This window comes from Biomphalaria glabrata, chromosome 15, assembly GCF_947242115.1.
Source record: "Biomphalaria glabrata chromosome 15, xgBioGlab47.1, whole genome shotgun sequence".
Taxonomy (NCBI): Eukaryota; Metazoa; Mollusca; class Gastropoda; family Planorbidae; genus Biomphalaria; species Biomphalaria glabrata.
Genome location: NC_074725.1, coordinates 15,218,307 through 15,230,595, shown reverse-complemented (window position 1 = coordinate 15,230,595; position 12,289 = coordinate 15,218,307). Strand labels below are relative to the sequence as shown.

At 36.3% G+C, this 12,289-nt stretch overlaps 1 protein-coding gene across 5 annotated transcripts in view; it reads right to left on the bottom strand.

Moving 5' to 3' along the window:
• The window catches only part of LOC106061783 (peroxisomal ATPase PEX1-like), a 67,395-nt gene that overhangs the window by 26,444 nt on the left and 28,662 nt on the right, over positions 1-12,289 (bottom strand). For all 5 annotated transcript variants that reach the window (XM_056011853.1, XM_056011857.1, XM_056011856.1 and 2 more), the window contains 10 exons: positions 11,856-11,989; positions 10,690-10,813; positions 9,948-10,155; positions 8,241-8,473; positions 4,328-4,498; positions 3,448-3,602; positions 2,902-3,079; positions 1,872-2,050; positions 851-985; positions 390-454 (listed from right to left, as the gene is read on the bottom strand). In XM_056011853.1, the coding sequence (XP_055867828.1) occupies positions 390-454; positions 851-985; positions 1,872-2,050; positions 2,902-3,079; positions 3,448-3,602; positions 4,328-4,498; positions 8,241-8,473; positions 9,948-10,155; positions 10,690-10,813; positions 11,856-11,989 (1,582 nt within the window). The remainder of the gene's footprint in view (positions 1-389; positions 455-850; positions 986-1,871; positions 2,051-2,901; positions 3,080-3,447; positions 3,603-4,327; positions 4,499-8,240; positions 8,474-9,947; positions 10,156-10,689; positions 10,814-11,855; positions 11,990-12,289) is intronic.

The following is a 12,289-nucleotide window of genomic DNA, read 5'->3' as shown; positions in this document are numbered from 1 at the left end:
TTGGTAAGTACAACATTCTTCAACAACCATGGAATAGTTTCATACCATAGAATGAACGGATAAAGTATGGTATCATTGAAAGAAAGTGAAGAGCCCATGTTAACTGTAATAGAAAATAACTTTTTAAATTTGTAAGACAGTAGTCCTTTTTTTTAATTTGTAAGACAGAAGTCATTTTTTTTATTTGTAAGACAGAAGTCACTTTTTTAATTTGTAAACAGAAGTCACTTGTTTCACCTGTAAGAAAGACACTTCTATTGTCTGTTTTATTTACAGGTTTCACTTTTAACAAAAAAATGAGTCTAGCCTTTATAATTTATATTACAAATTAGAATATCTGCTTGATAAGACTTTTCATAATATAAAAAAAACAACTATATATATTTTACCTAATGAAAAGCTCCCTCACAGACTGTTCACTAGCACCTATATACTTTTTCAGTAGTTCTGGACCCTTCAAATCAATAAAAAATAAATTAAAAACTTGTTTGTACTCCTGGTAGTTTAAGTTACTGTATAATATTTCAAAAAGTAAATATAAAGATAAAAATATGAAAACATAAAATGTCAAAAATACGACAATTACTTCAATGTTGTGAAGATCATTGAGACATATCTTTACTAGGTAGAATATCATTTGTTAAATTATGTAGCCAATAGAATGTCTATTGTAAGTGAAATTAAATTATTTTATCTCTGAAGTGATCAGTGTGGTACATGAGGAGAAATTCACAGAGGAAAGTAAACAACACTCACTTTAAAATGTAAACATTTGGATAAAAAAAACACTAAATTTTAAGTTCTCTATTAAATAGCATTTTCAAATGCCACATTTATGAAGTTAGTGTACCTTGATGCTAATAAAATGAAGTCCACATTCCTTAGCCACAACGCCAGCCAGAAGTGTCTTGCCAGTTCCTGGAGCTCCATACAGCAGTATCCCTGATCTCATGCGAAGTGGACAAGCATTGTACAGCTCTGGGTACTTAGCAAAACAAAGATATAACAAAATATAGTGAAAGAGAAGAGGTAAACCAAATAGCATACAATATGTTGTACACATTTCATCATTTGAAAGGAGGCGGGGTGGCTGAGCGCTAAAGCACTTGGCTTCTGAACAGGGGGTGCCAGGTTCGAATCCTGGTGAAGACTGGGATTTTTTAATTTTGGGATCTTTGGTCAGCTCTAATGGGTACCTGTCATTAGTTGGGGAAAAGTAAAGGGTTGGTCATTGTGCTGGCCACATGACATCCTCATTAACCATAGGCCACAGAAACAGATGACCTTTGCATCATCTGCCCTATAGACCGCATGCTCTGAAAGGGCACTTCTTTACATCATTTGAAACAAGAACTAGCTGATTTGAGATTAGCCCAAGCTTAATGCTAGAGTCTAAGACTCTAGCTTAAAACAAAGCCAAACTTTTAGGGGACTGGATTATTTATACTTTTTTTTTTTTTGTCTTTTATTAAACCTGAAAATAAAACAACAACATTTATTTGAGTGAGTAGAGCTCTGGCAAAATGAAAAACTAATTATTTAAGACTTGAATTGTTGTTATGCATACACAAAATCAAGAAAATTTCCTTATAAAAACACAACAAATGCAGCCATGATTTGTGTTTACAATAAAACATGTTAAATTGATGTAGTGTGATCAATAGCTAAGAAAAGTTAAGATGGTTGATCCTTGTAGTGGCTATTGGCTACACAATAAATTTAGATCACAGAAACTGGTAAACTCAAGTTGATAAAGAAAAGTAAATTTAATGAGCAGCCTCACTTGTAAATCTAATGCTTATAAAGCATCAAGGTAGCTTTGGACTTTGCAGAGCTTGATAACATTGTTTGCCAAATAAAATGTGACCAACCTTTGAAGGCCATTTTAAAGTTTCTTCAAGGGATGTCTTGACATGTGCCAGTCCTCCGACATCTGACCATCCAAGCTCTCCAGGTTTGTGCAGCTGAATGTGTCTCACGGAGACAGGCTTGAAAGTATGCAAAGCATCCTCAAAATCATCAAATGTCAAGAGTAAGCCATTTTTAGGAGCTAGAGGCAGCAGAAATAAATTGAATTTGAAGTTCTGCATAATTAAACATGTTTAGAAGCAAGATACTTTTGAAATAGAATTATCATTATTTACATTACCAAACCTTTCTATATTAATAGGTTTTTAAAAAAAACACTATTTAGTATTTAAGGTAAAAAAAAAAAGGTCTCAGATCTGCATTCAATGATTTTAAGCTTGTTTCTATGGCCAAGGGTCAACAAGGGTGTCATGTGCCAGCCCAACAACCAACCAAATTTACATCCCCAAGCTATGTCAGGTACCCATAGAGTTGGCTGGACTACATACATCTTACAAATCCTGAAATTCAAAATCATAGTCTTCACTGAGATTTAAACTCAAGATTCCTTGGTTTAGAGAAACACTTGACCATATAGAAGATTAAGAAATAAACAGATATAAAAAGAAAGATCAAATGGAAAGTGTTTCAATAACTGAATAGCTAAAGCTATAACACGGGGCGCTGTAGTTGAGTAGTAAAAAACGCTGGTTTCCAAACCGGGGTCTGGGGTTCAAATTCTGGTGAAGACTGGGATTTTTTATTTCGGGATCTTCGGGCACCTCTGTGTCCAACCAGCTTTAATGGGTACCTACATTAGTCTGGGAAAAAATAAAGGGTGTTGGTCATTGTGCTGGCCACATGACATCCTTGTTAACCGTAGGCCTCAGAAAAAGATTACCTTTACATCATCTGCTCTATAGACCACAAGGTCTGAAAGGTCTATTACTTGTGGATGGAATTTAGAGTCTAAAGTGTTGCATGAATACAAAAAGACAAACTCTGGAAAGTGGAAAACAAAGGGACACATACAGAGAATGTATTTGGTCCTACCCTCTCTGGTTCTAACAAGTTTATTGTGGATGGCCATGTTGACTAATGACTCCAAGTCCCTGGCCACATAACCTTCTGTCTTTGCAGCCAGTAAACTAAGCTCCAGCCACTGACTGTTTTTATGTGACAGACCCAACTGTCCTGCTAACACAGCTTTCAAAATTTTTTCCCTGGTAGCCTTAAAAGCAAAATAACCAATTGAGTTAGGACACTGCAAAATAATCAATTCAGTTTGGACACTAAAAAAATCACTTTAATAAAATTTACTCATATTCAAGAACCAGGTCAAACATATTCTAAGATTATTTACTATTTAATGGTGAATTTCATTAACAAAACTAAATTTTTAAGTTAATTGGTAAGTGGAGCAGTAAATATGAAAACCCAAATTAGAATATGAAGATAAATAATTAAAATGTCCAATAAAAAAGTATTTTTATACAATTTAACTATGTCAAGAAGGAAGTTGGCATCACTGAATGATCTTAGTATGCACACATTTGTTACAATGATACATTGATCATCAATGTATTGATGAGTGAATACTTTATTAGGAAAGCCAATGTCCAAAGTCTTCTGAATGAAATGTATTCCCTGAGTGGTGACCAGTGAAGGATGCAATGATGACCTAGATTTGCTGGTGGCAAGGACCATAATTCTGCTGTTGTTTTCTATCTCGTATTTGATGATAGCTTGCAAAACTGTGGATGGAAACAAGAAAAAAATTACTTTTTGGGCAGTAAATAAAAAAATAGACATGTCTACAAGATCACCCAGAAAACATTAGTGCTTCACCCAAGAGCATCATTAAAAAAAATAACATTTTAACTATGGCTGTTTAGAAAACAGCTTCATTGGCTCCCATATAGTATCATGATAAACCATCATAATGTGAAAATTTTATCAAACCCAAAACATAAGGAATCATGGGAAATGGTAGCTTGGAGGCTGACAGAACTTTCTTATTATACAATTTATACAAACCCTTAGTTCTTGAAAATCCTAAATTGATAAATTTCTTCATGTAGCCAAGTTGGGGAATTTAGCTGCTTAATCCAGATTCCAAATTCTTGAAAGTTAACTTTCTGAATATATATTCTTAATTAATATTGTAAATATATAGAAAACCTGCTTAGTAATTAAGATTCACTATTTCAAAGATTTTACTACACAATTCCAATTAAAATTGCTTAAATGCCACTCTACTTATGTTATTTGTTAAAATATTGATATTTGTATATATTTTTTGCAAATAAATGTTTTGGTATTTCAATTTGGGTTGGGATCATTTTTTCCCCCCTTTCAACAAAGTTTGCGTCTGTGTGATTTAGATAGCCCTTGACCTTTTATATTAGTATCCATTTAGCTTTGTTTTGATTGTGTCCAATGTCAAGAGATACAATCATTCTAGTCTCTCATCACTAACCTTGGGACACTTTAGAGGCAATGATAGTCTCTGCACTCATTTCCATTTCAGGTCCAGCTGGGGCAGGCACAATGCTGTCAAGATTGTCCAAAAGAATCAGTGAAGGCTCCCTCCATGCTGACTCATCAAACTGTGCCTCCAGAGATCTTTTTATAATGGGCAGTGGAGTCCCTAAATTAAAATTTGTAATATATATAATACTATGATAGAGACATTGATGGCTAATGTGTAAAAAAGAATAATATTGGTTTTAAGTTTCTATGTTGTTGTTTTTTTTAAAGAGACCAGGTTTCTCGATTTCTTATTGTTATGACTCTACAATGCACGCTGTCATTAGGTGTGAGACTGCTCACCATGAGACACAGGACAGGGACATGAAATAGGAGAGGAAGTCAAGATGGCCGATGATTAGAGATGAAAACGACGCTTGTGATGTGATTAGTGTAATTCTAGATCTAGTTTCCTATTTGGTTATTAAACATTCTATTTTGTTATTTTTATAATCCTTTCGTTGAGGTTATTTAGCTAAGTTATAGCAATTGGTGTCAGAAGTGGGATCCTCAACAAAAGGGGAGAAGAAGGTCTAGATCTATGTGTGGGACATTGAACGATTCCATTTTCGGGTAAATCAACATAAGTTTTGTTTTTAGTTGATCAACGTTTGAATACTGGATGGCGTCTAAGAAAACACTTAGTCAACTGTCATTACCAGAACTTAGACATGAACTCAGAGGTAGAGAGCTGAAGGTGAGCGGCAACAAGGAGGCACTTATAGAGCGTCTTAGGCAAAGCATGATAGAGGAAGAACAGGACCCGGAGACCGATGAGTTTGAAATAGAGCCGACTTTGATGGAGCTTTGGAACATGATACAAGAACAAGGCAAAACAAATACTGACATAGGAAACTCAATGAAAGAAGAGTAATGAACTGGGCTCTATAAAATCATTTGTGACTGAATTGAAGAAGGATATAGATGACTCCAAACAACAATTAAGAAATGATGTAACTGAGCTAAGGTCCCAAATGCTAGAGGATTTCAATTCTAAAATGCAACTACTACATAGTGAAATGAAGGTGGAGCTGGAAAAGAAACAAGATGCTGGGGCCACTGTGAATGAAATGGCTGGGAAGACTAAACCGCCGGTGTTTGACGGTTCTGTTTCTTGGTCGGTGTACCGATTGCAGTTTGAAGCGGCGGCCAAAGTAAACAGATGGAATACAAAGGCAGAGAAAGCAACTGGTCTGGTGTTGGCACTCAGAGGCAAGGCAGCCGAATTGTTACAGACAATGAAGGACCAGACGGACTTCGATGCCATGGTCAAAACAATGGAACTGCGATACGGCGACGAACACTTACAGGAAGTGTTTAGAGTACAATTGAAAAGTCGACAGCAGAAGAGTGGAGAGACACTACAGGAATTAGCGGCGGACATTGAGCGTCTTGCCCGTCTGGCTTATCCATCGGCAACACCAGAATTTGTGGATGTTATTGTTACAGATGCCTTCATAGATGGAGTGCGAGATGCGGAACTAAAAAAAGCCATCCGAATCAGTGGAAAACGGAAAGTAAGTGAAGCTCTTATCTATGCTCTGTCCTACGAAGCGGCTAGGGATTCAGCGAAGGCCAATTATTACAGCCGGACGATAGATGCTCGGGAGGAGGATCCTACACAGCTGGTACGAAGACTGGTGGGGGAGACTATAGACGAAAGACGACCCCAGGAGGAGGATCTTGCACGGCTGGTCAGAAGGGTGGTGGAAGAGACTAGAGACGAACGGCGACCCTATATCAGACATAACACTGCCCCCTCCTTTGGACAACGGCCCGAGTGGCAGCACATCTCTGAAAAAGGGGCTGCCACGAAAGCATACTGGGCTCAATGGGACTCAATAACCATCATTAATGGTGTCCTAAGAAGGGTCTGGGAATCCGTTGACGGCACATCAAGGCGTTTTCAGCTTATATTACCGAAAAGCAGAGTGTCTGAGGTGCTACAGGAAATTCACAATGGTACCAGTGGGTCTCATTTGGGTGTTAATAAGACCCTCGATAAGGTTCACCGGAAATTCTACTGGTTCAGATACAGAGAGGATATAGAGGAATGGTGCCGGGGATGCAACGTCTGTACAGCCGCAAAGGGCCCTCCACGCAAAACAAGGGGACAAATGCAACAATACATGGTTGGAGTTCCGTTTGAAAGGATTGCAATCGATGTGGCAGGGCCATTTCCTGAAACTAGACGAGGAAATAAGTACATATTGGTAACTTTTGATTACTTCACTAAATGGCCGGAGGCGTATGCAATACCGAACCAAGAAGCAACAACGGTAGCAGAAACGCTTGTAGAGAACTGGATCAGTCGATTTGGTGTCCCTATGGAGCTACACTCCAATCAAGGCAGGAACTTTGAATCTAGAGTATTTCAGGAAATGTGCCGGGTGCTTGGCATCAATAAAACTCGCACTACACCACTACACCCGCATTCAGATGGAATGGTAGAGCGGTTCAATCGTACCTTAGAACAATACTTGTCGAAGGTCACCGATGATCGACAGGACAACTGGGATGCATACATTCCAGTGTTCCTGATGTCCTACAGGAGTTCTATCCATTGCTCTACTACATATACCCATGCAAAGATGTTGTTCGGCCGGGAACTTCGTTTACCAAGTGATCTGCTATTTGGACTTCCGAGAGACACACCAGTCCTTGCTACTGAGTATGTCAACGATCTTAGACGGCGTCTGGAGGAAACACATTCTCTGGCTCGTGGGACAATGAAGAATAACTGCGATCTAATGAAGACTAGATACGATAGACGTGCAAATACTTCGGGGTTTCAGGAAAACGATCTGGTATGGCTATATAACCCCCAGAGAAGAAAAGGTAGATCCCAAAAACTCCAAAGAGACTGGGAAGGTCCATATCTAGTCGTTAAAAGGATCAACGATGTGGTCTACTGAATTCAGAAGACTCCACGGTCTAGCTTCAAGGTTGTTCACGTGGATCGGCTTCATCGTTATCATGGCGGGGCAAACTTTGTTCGAGACGAACAGTTTTAAGGAGGGGGCAGTGTTATGACTCTATAATGCACGCTGTCATTAGGTGTGAGACTGCTCACCATGAGACACAGGACAGGGACATGAAATAGGAGAAGAAGTCAAGATGGCCGATGATTAGAGATGAAAACGACGCTTGTGATGTGATTAGTGTAATTCTAGATCTAGTTTCCTATTTGGTTATTAAACATTCTATTTTGTTATTTTTATAATCCTTTCGTTGAGGTTATTTAGCTAAGTTATAGCATTATTTATCTTTTCTGAATCATTAACTTTTCATCTTATATCAAATAAAATGCACTCAAAACATTTTTAATTTTACAAATACTAATAAAACAAAAGCAGTCACATTATTTATAAAACTGAGCATAATATTAAAACAAAAATTAGCAATTTTAAGTAGAAAACTAATCTTAAAAGGCCTGTAGAAACAAAAAGAACATAGTTTTCTCATCTGTGATTAAAACACAGTATTTTTCGTCATATATAAAATTTATCATTTGTAAAAAGCTGCTATACTAATAAGGGATGCGGTGGCTGAGTGGTTAAGTGCTTTGTTTCTGAACTTGGGGTCCTGGGTTCTAATTTTGTTGAAGGCTGGAATTTTTAATTTCAGGATTTTTTGGGGGCCCGAGTCCACTCAGTCTAATGGGTACCTGACTTTAGTTGGAGAAAATAAAGACGGTTGGTCGTTGTGCAGTCCACATGACATCCTGCTCATTAACCTGGCCATAGAAACCTTAACATCATCTGCCGTATAAATTGCAAGGTCTAAAAGGGGTACATTTTTAAACTTTATATGGCGATAAGATAGAACAAAAAGAAAAAAAATAAGTTAAAGTTTTCATTGACCTCTTAAAGATTTGCAATCGACATAATTAACATGAGCCAATACCGGCAGGTCACTCAGCTTGGCTGCAATGGCTCTGATCACAGATGACTTGCCACAACCATTGGGCCCGGTGATGAGCAAGAAACCATGGCAAAGTCCAACATGAGGCAAAAAGTTGTGCTGGCTCAAAGGTCTCACACCCAGACATGCATGAATGTGTGAGATAGCTTGATCAATAATTTCATCCATTCCTCTGAAGAAGAAAAAAAAAGTTAAATATCTAAATAGCTATGTAGTTTGTTTCACCTGGTGTTTTTATTTGGTACTCACATCTACACTCACATCTGGCCTAACCTGTAATTCAGCAGGCAATAAAAAAAAAAAAGATGCTAGAGAATAACTGCAACAGAAGTTAAACTCTCTGATGTAAGCATTGATGGCCCAGATATAAAATTAAAGACCAACTGGCTTAGTTTTATTGTTATTTTGAAGTTATTAATAGAAATGTTGACATAGTTAATATTTTAGAAAAATAAAAAACTTTTATTGAACATAAATGAAAAGCAGCACCAGGGAGCAAGTGATAACACAATTAGATACAGCCATTGTTTGTCTAATACATGCCTAACGGCTGTCTATGTCACCTCTCTTGAAATTGTTAGTCAACATTTGTGTGGCAATGTGGGGGGCGGGGCTAGCTGGGGCATCTGACCATTGACCACTGGGGTGGTAATTTGCATACAGACAAATGACTCTGGACCAGCAGAATATTTTTGGACATTACGATTGTCTAGAAGTTAGTTCGCTTGGCAGTGCATTACTGCTAGGTGGTGTTGTCATTTCCGGAGTCACTGCTTCGAGCCTCGGTCAGCACAATCCTGTATTTTCCTCGCATTGAATTCACTACTTTCTCTCATTTAAAAAACTTGGTCCCTGGCGCTGCTTTTCATTTAGGCTCAATATGTATGTACTTTTATTGAGCATATCATTCTATTTTGTAGTGATTCTTAGAATTAATTTTTATTTTTGACAGTTATTTAGATCTGTTGGCCCACTCCATTTATTGAACAACTATGGTTCATTTTATAGAAATGAGATGAAAACCTGGGCAATGGCTATGGTTGGAATGTTGTCACCAACACAGAAGTTCCACACTCTCCAAGAAGTTGAAATGTCTAAAGAAATGGGAATAAACGATACAGTTTTTTTTTAGCTCAGCAGTGTTGCAGATTCTGCCAGGATGTAGCACTGTGAGCATTACTGTGTACAGCATTGTGTACAGCACTGTGTGCTGCACACTGCCTGTGCGCCAACAGCTCCTAATTTTTTCCTCAAGTCCCTCCCAAAGCCTTTACAATGTTAGGATATAGTGACAAGGTGGATAGCCAGCCAAGGCAAACGCTTACTGATTCAGATGCCAGTTGCTCCTCTTTGCTCCTTCTACTATCAGTGATAACAGTTCCACTGAGCATGTGAAGGCCAGGAGTTGGTCTGCTTGTCAGAGACTGTTTGTAATGCATGCCATTGGAAGCATTTTAAATCCATTACCATTTTCAAAGTTTCTGTTCATATCATTTTTAAGGGAAATAATCACCATGAAACGTGTACAACACATTTGATGTCAGGAGCACATTAAATATAATCTGACCCCAGGCAATTAGTCAAAACTCAACCCGATAGCATGATGTGACTAGTAAAGCTATAATATATTAAAAAAAAACAGTTACCCTAAGTTTGTAAGTTTATTAGTCAAAGGTTTTGGATCAACAGGCTGAGAAGGTAAGATATTGCTGATGACCCCTAGCTTATCAGCCTTGTCATCTTGTTCCACAACCAACAATACAGAATCAATGTTGGCTTCGCTCAACAAAGTGAAGTCATTTATATTAGCTGGGTTGTCCCCAGAGAAAGTTAGCTGAACCTCTACTGGTGTCCCTGCAGGAAATTTAGAATACAACTAAATCATTATACACTACTAGAACTAGACAATTTAAATATTGCTTTTAAAGAGTGAACTAATTTTCAACGTAAAAATGAACCAAATAAACACAGACATAAAATAAAACACTTCTATTTTGAATGTGTCCTTTTTTTTATATCTATGACACAAACTGAAACTAACAATGTAAAAGATGAATAGCTTCTAACTAATAGCTTTCATGTGGATTCTTCAATTTGGCTTAAAACATGATAAGAAAAAAGATATTAACAAACTATTCCACATTCCATCCAAAAAGATTACACAATTTTTTTTTAAAATGACATTACCTAAGGTATTAATAAGTGGACTGGGGATGTAGCTCATTATCATTATGTAACTAAGTCATGTATCATCAATACAACAAATATAGAAACAAAATTGAAGATATCATAAAGGAAGACAATAACTTTGTAACTAAAGATCTGACAAATAAGAGACTAGAGAAAGCTGCAAAACTAAGACGTGAAGTTGTAAAGGCTGCAACCTACCTATGATGGTCATAAACTTAATTAACATTCCTTGGAAAACTACAATAGGATGCTTGATATCAGCACACTGCTTGATGTAATGAACAAAAGAAGCCTTCAGAGAGTCCAGGGACACACCTTTGGGCTGCAGATCAATTAATTAACTCAATCAATCATTCAATAAATCAACTTCAATTTTAGACTAGCTTAGAAAAAACTTTCAGATCAAAAAGCATTTTTTAATGCATAAAAAAAATTGGGTCAACCACAGCTAACCACCAGTGAAGTTATTGTGTAGCGTAGTGTAGTGTAGTGTAGCGTAGGTGACATAATAAATCAGAACTGGGAAAAAACATATACCTCATTCACTGTCACCAAAGTTTATATCAACTCACTCTGTCTGGTAAAACATCAATTACAGTAAACCAAATTCACCCAGATATCCCTTTCTCCTCCCCCCCCCCCCTTTTCCAAATTGGTCTAAAAAAGTGATAGGATAGCATATTGAGAAAGCTAAAAGCATGAAATTGTGCTACAAAAAAAACAATTGGTAAAAATATTTCTAATCGCACAGATTTATTATTGGTCTAGATCTATTACAAGTTCAATTACATGACTGATCCAAACTAATTGATACAGTTACACTTCGTATAAGCTTTGTTTTTACTTTTAAAGTTTTTTGTTTGTTTTTCTTGTTACCCCATGAAAATATGTTATCACAGATCAGGTTTCAAGCATCTTAATTTTATTATTTTAATCAATACATGTTGGTATTTTTTCAATATTTGAAATGTTGTTCCTCTCACTGCAAAGACTTATAAAGCTTCCTCAAATAAAATACTTTTTTTTCTCAATTCTTCAATGTTCTAAGTTTTTCAATGTTCTTGTTGAACTAGTCTCTAATACATTTGAAAATAAATTGCTAGCTTGATATAAAAGATTTCTTTGTAATAAAAGAAGTAAAGGTCAAAGAAAAGTAGCAGGTTTCAGTGTAAAAAAAAAATAATTATGCTTTAATAAGGTTAATGAAATACATTTAAACACAACACTATCTTAAAAGACTTCTGTTTTAGAAAATTACTTATTCCTTTTATCTTAAAATATATATATAAAGGGACATGTTCATTTCTAACTGTTTCGAGACACCAGCTAACAAAATATTTCACTTTAAAAATGTTTTCACTTACAAGAGCACTTTTCACACAAAAGATATTGACTTTTTTTAGTATGATTGGTTCAAATGAACCAGTTTTTAACCAAACAGAACTAGTAGCTTCTAGTTTTAACTGGCCCCTCAAAGAGTCTGGTATAATGACATGACCTGGTAGATACAAATTGAATATTTGTAGTGAAACTAAATAGTAGCATAAACATAAATTTTAAAAAAATTAGAGCTAAACATTTAAAATGAATGATATAAAATATTGATATTACAGATGTAAATGTTACTAAAAACAAAGGTTTTGAAAATAAATCAAATATTTATATAAAGATCAGATTAAAAAATAAATTTTAAAAAATTTGTAACTAAAGGTAGTTAGCATACAACATAAAGCCCATTCTTTGATTGCAGGCCCAGGAAATTGGTAAATTGAACATCTTGCAAGTTCTCAAAAGATAC